The sequence below is a fragment of the Galeopterus variegatus genome, unplaced genomic scaffold (assembly GCF_000696425.1).
Source record: "Galeopterus variegatus unplaced genomic scaffold, G_variegatus-3.0.2 Scaffold1919, whole genome shotgun sequence".
Classification (NCBI taxonomy): domain Eukaryota; kingdom Metazoa; phylum Chordata; class Mammalia; order Dermoptera; family Cynocephalidae; genus Galeopterus; species Galeopterus variegatus.
In genome coordinates, this window is record NW_007728030.1 from 244,989 (window position 1) to 248,864 (window position 3,876).

Genomic DNA, 3,876 nt, shown 5'->3' on the forward strand with positions numbered 1-3,876 from the left:
TAAACATTTTTATATCAAATATTATGGAATTGAAATTTTATAGGACTGTTTAAATTTAAAATGAGACACTTGAGGTTTGTATAGTCCTGATGCCCTGGGGATATATGCTCATTCTTTATCTACTTTTATGGTTTTCTAAAGTGAGAAGACCAAGGGCAACAGCACTGATGTCTGAATCCAGTTCCCTTCCTATGACAGTTTTGGTATTGGGAAAGTTATTTAATAAAATCTTCAAGCTTCAGTTTGCAGGTCTGTAAGTTGGGGGGAAGCCCCTGTCTCACAGGACTGCATGAGGTAAAATATACTGTTGGGAGCACAGTAGTGGGTACTTAGTAAGTAAAAGCTACTTGCCATATTCCTATAGTTGGGGGTGGGGGCGGGATTTTGATGAGCTGAGAAGAGGTGCTCACACACTTAAGCACGTGAGTGGTTATGACCATTCTGTCAGTGAAGCAAAAGACTGTTGAAGAAGGGACCAGTTAAATCACCATCTGGGTGTCTCAGCCTGCCTGACAATCACGCCTAATCTCATGTTGGGGATATGCAGTAATAGCTTGCATTTAAAAGCTTAAAAAAAACCCTTTCACATCTTGCTCATTTTAGTGTTTTGCAGTTCTGTCATTCTTCCAAGGGGTCAGTGAGGGCAGTAAAGCTGAGTAACTACCCCCCACCCCCCTTTCTAGGTTCAGGGTATGTTTTTGAAAGACTTTTTAAAATTGTGATCTATAATATACAAAGAAGTACAGTGTTGTTGTTGCATGTATGTTTTTTTCTTTAAGAGAATAAAAAGAAACTTGTTCTCTTCTGAGCCTTGGATTGTCTTTAGGCTAAAAAAACAAATGACCAATCTGCTTTCTAATTATCAAAGGACATAATAACAGCAGGTTTGGATTTCGGATTTAGGTTTATCAAGTAGGATGGCAGATGCATCAATTAAAAAAATCTTTGTGCTTTGGGGGATAGCCAACAGTTATTTTACTTTAAATGGCCATATTCTGACTTAATGGCTTGTAGATATTTCTTAATTGTGGGCAACAAAGTATACGAGATTCTAGTGTAAAATCAGCCCACACTGGAGCTGGCCTTCCACTTGAGCTTTCTCTGTTGGTGGAAGTCCTTCTGTTAAATTTTGCATAAAGATCAGATGACAAACCGTAGCTCCTTGCAAAGCAGTAACTGCTTTGAAATTACCATAAATTTTTGTTGATTATGTATAATTGGGTGTCTTTTTATTCTAATTACTTGCATTTAATTTCACTATCTGCTTAAGCAGTGGAGATGGCTTCCATATTGTCTTAGACTAAATAGCAGAGCAAGACAGCTCTAGTGTTGCCTTTTTTAAGTGTTCTATTTTTTTATGTACTTGGGAGGAATATTGTACCAGATGTCATGGATGTTGAGAAACCAGCGCTTAGAAATACATTTTTATTTAATGATAAAGCTGTACTTGTTTAAAAGGGAGGAGAGGTGAGTTGTAGAATTGTAGGATGTATCGGTATTCTGTATTCCATTCAGAAAAGTAGTTGTATGTATCTTTTTCTCTTCTGTACCCAGTTAATTTTCTGTTTAAAAGGGGCCATTGTTTTGGGGGGGAGGGAGCTCAAAGGTTTCAAGGTGGTGTAAACAAGTTAGGACTCTGGTCACCAACTGCATCCCGAATAAGATGCGTGGAGTGTAGGAAGTAGTGCAGGGTGCAGGCTCCAGAGCCAGGCTGCTCGGGTTTGAGTCCTGACTCACACTGGAAGAGCTTCACGATTGAAAATGGACAGTAGTAGTGCCTACCTCAGAGAGTTGTTGTGAAGATCAGATGAATTTATAATCGTGCAGCACCTGGTGTAAGATAAATGCTCATTGAACGATAAGTTTACATAGTAGCTGCTTTAGTATAAGATTGTGCTCTTCAGGCTTTCTTGCTGAGGGCAAGTCACCTGTCATGGTTTACTCTTGGTGCCAAGAGGGGTTTCAACAGGGGTATTAGATCATACTCTGCCTTCAAGCAAAATTAAACTTTAGGATCTGGCAAATGGAATACGTTTAAACACATCCTCAGATATTATAGTCAAGGACAGGAAACAGTTGGAAAATGCTATTGAGTGGATAGACTTGGGTTTAAGTTTTCTTAGATGTTCTGTGACTCTGAATTTATTATTTTATAAGGTGGAAAATCATCTAACCTTTTTGGCCTCAGCTTTCCCACCATCTAGGAGAGATGGGAAGAATGCAGTTAGAGGAGAGGTTATGAATAAACTTTAAAAACCTCCAAGACATAATGCGTTCTTTCCCAGTCTCCCTTGATGGACTCAGCCGAGAGTCTCTTGTGGATTTGTCCTTTGAAAGAGAATTTACTTTGTATCCTTTGATCCAATCTGATTTATATTTAGATACACCAACATCAGTGCTTTCTGGTTGTTGAGCTGGTGGGTGTAATATTTTTGTTCTCATACTGTTCTGCATGAATTACTTTTCTAATCAGAAAAAAAAGAGCTTAAAGTGTGAATTTAGCTGAAAGCTTAATAAATTTAAGAAATATGAAAAGCAACTGCCATCTGTGTCGAGGTCATTGAGCTAAGTACTGAAAAGGCAATGTTAAGTAAGACCTAGTAGTCCCTGACAGATGCTGTGGAAGCGCCAAGAGAGGGAGATGTGCTTAATGGTCAGATAATTGTGTGGCAGTGACGTTGTTCTCTTTTTTTCCTTTGTTTCCCCTCTTTCTGCTTCAGGTACCGCTGGTTGCCCAGCAGGAGAGGAGGGGTGTCAGGATTTGGTGTGCCCCCTGCTAGCATGCGGCGAGCCGCTGATCAGAATGGCGGAGGTGGGAGACACAACTGGGGCCAGGGCTTTCGACTTGGTGATCAGTGAAGGAGTAGCCCCTGGCCCACACGCCAGCTGCTCCACTCAGATGACATTTCCTCCCAGTGCTGGGTGTGCTTAACAACCAAGTTATAGCTAACGCTGTTGGACCTGACACACACTGAATGTGGTCTTTCAGTACGAGACAAAATTTTTTAAATCTTGAAGAAAAATATAAGTGTTCCTCAAGTGAAGAAAAATATGTGTTCCTCAAGTTCCATGATTCTCATTCAAGTTCTTACTGCTATGAAGAACAAATATCAACTGTGCAAATTTTGAAACTGACTATATTTTTTGGTGTCTTCTCTGTTCCATGATTCTCATTCAAGTTCTTACTGCTATGAAGAACAAATATCAACTGTGCAAATTTCGAAACTGACTATATTTTTTGGTGTCTTCTCTTCCCTTTCTGTCTGAATAATGGGTTTTTAGCAGGTTCTAGTCTGCTGGCACTGAGCTGGGCATCTGGGGTTGGGTAACCAAACCCTTTCAAAAGGACTCTTATCTGTTTCTTGCACACATGCTCCCTCCCACTTTTCCCAGCCCCCAAATTTGCAACTAGAGGAGGTTGCCCATAATATGGTCCTGCCTTTGACAAGCTCTCTTATTTATTGACTTTTGCCAAGGCTTGGTTGCAAAGAACTCATTCGCACAGTTTTTTCACCTTTGGTGGCAGGACTGTAACAGTAGGGAAGAAGACTGAAGCAGTGGATGAATAGCTTGCTCAGCTTTTGGAATTGCTGTGACCTGACATCAGTTGCAACCATTTGCCACCTCTTCAGATGTTTTTATAAAAAAGCACCACTGAGTCAGTGAGGGCCACAGATTGCTATTAATGAGGTATGAGGGTTGTTGCTAGGCATTTTTTTCCCTAAGTTAAGTGATCAAAATTGTAGTGGAGTTGCACCTAACATGGGGGGTAAGTTTAATCCATGGTGGACATAATCCCTTTGTGTTTTGTATATAGGGCATACTGGCTTTGTGTCCCAGAGTGGTTGGGTTGTGTTGTATTAGGAGGTTCCAAAT

The 3,876-nt window shown here is 40.4% G+C and overlaps 1 protein-coding gene and 1 long non-coding RNA gene across 2 annotated transcripts in view; both read left to right on the plus strand.

Annotated features, from left to right (window-relative positions):
* DERL1 (derlin 1) overlaps positions 1-3,135 on the plus strand; it is a 28,729-nt gene extending 25,594 nt beyond the window's left edge. Inside the window, exon 8 of the mRNA XM_008579592.1 lies at positions 2,721-3,135. Coding sequence (XP_008577814.1) covers positions 2,721-2,859 — 139 coding nt within the window. The 3' untranslated portion in view covers positions 2,860-3,135. The remainder of the gene's footprint in view (positions 1-2,720) is intronic.
* A 26-nt stretch (positions 3,136-3,161) lies between these two features.
* LOC103596038 overlaps positions 3,162-3,876 on the plus strand; it is a 1,666-nt gene continuing 951 nt past the window's right edge. Inside the window, exon 1 of the long non-coding RNA XR_551013.1 lies at positions 3,162-3,867. This is a non-coding gene — a long non-coding RNA (uncharacterized LOC103596038). The remainder of the gene's footprint in view (positions 3,868-3,876) is intronic.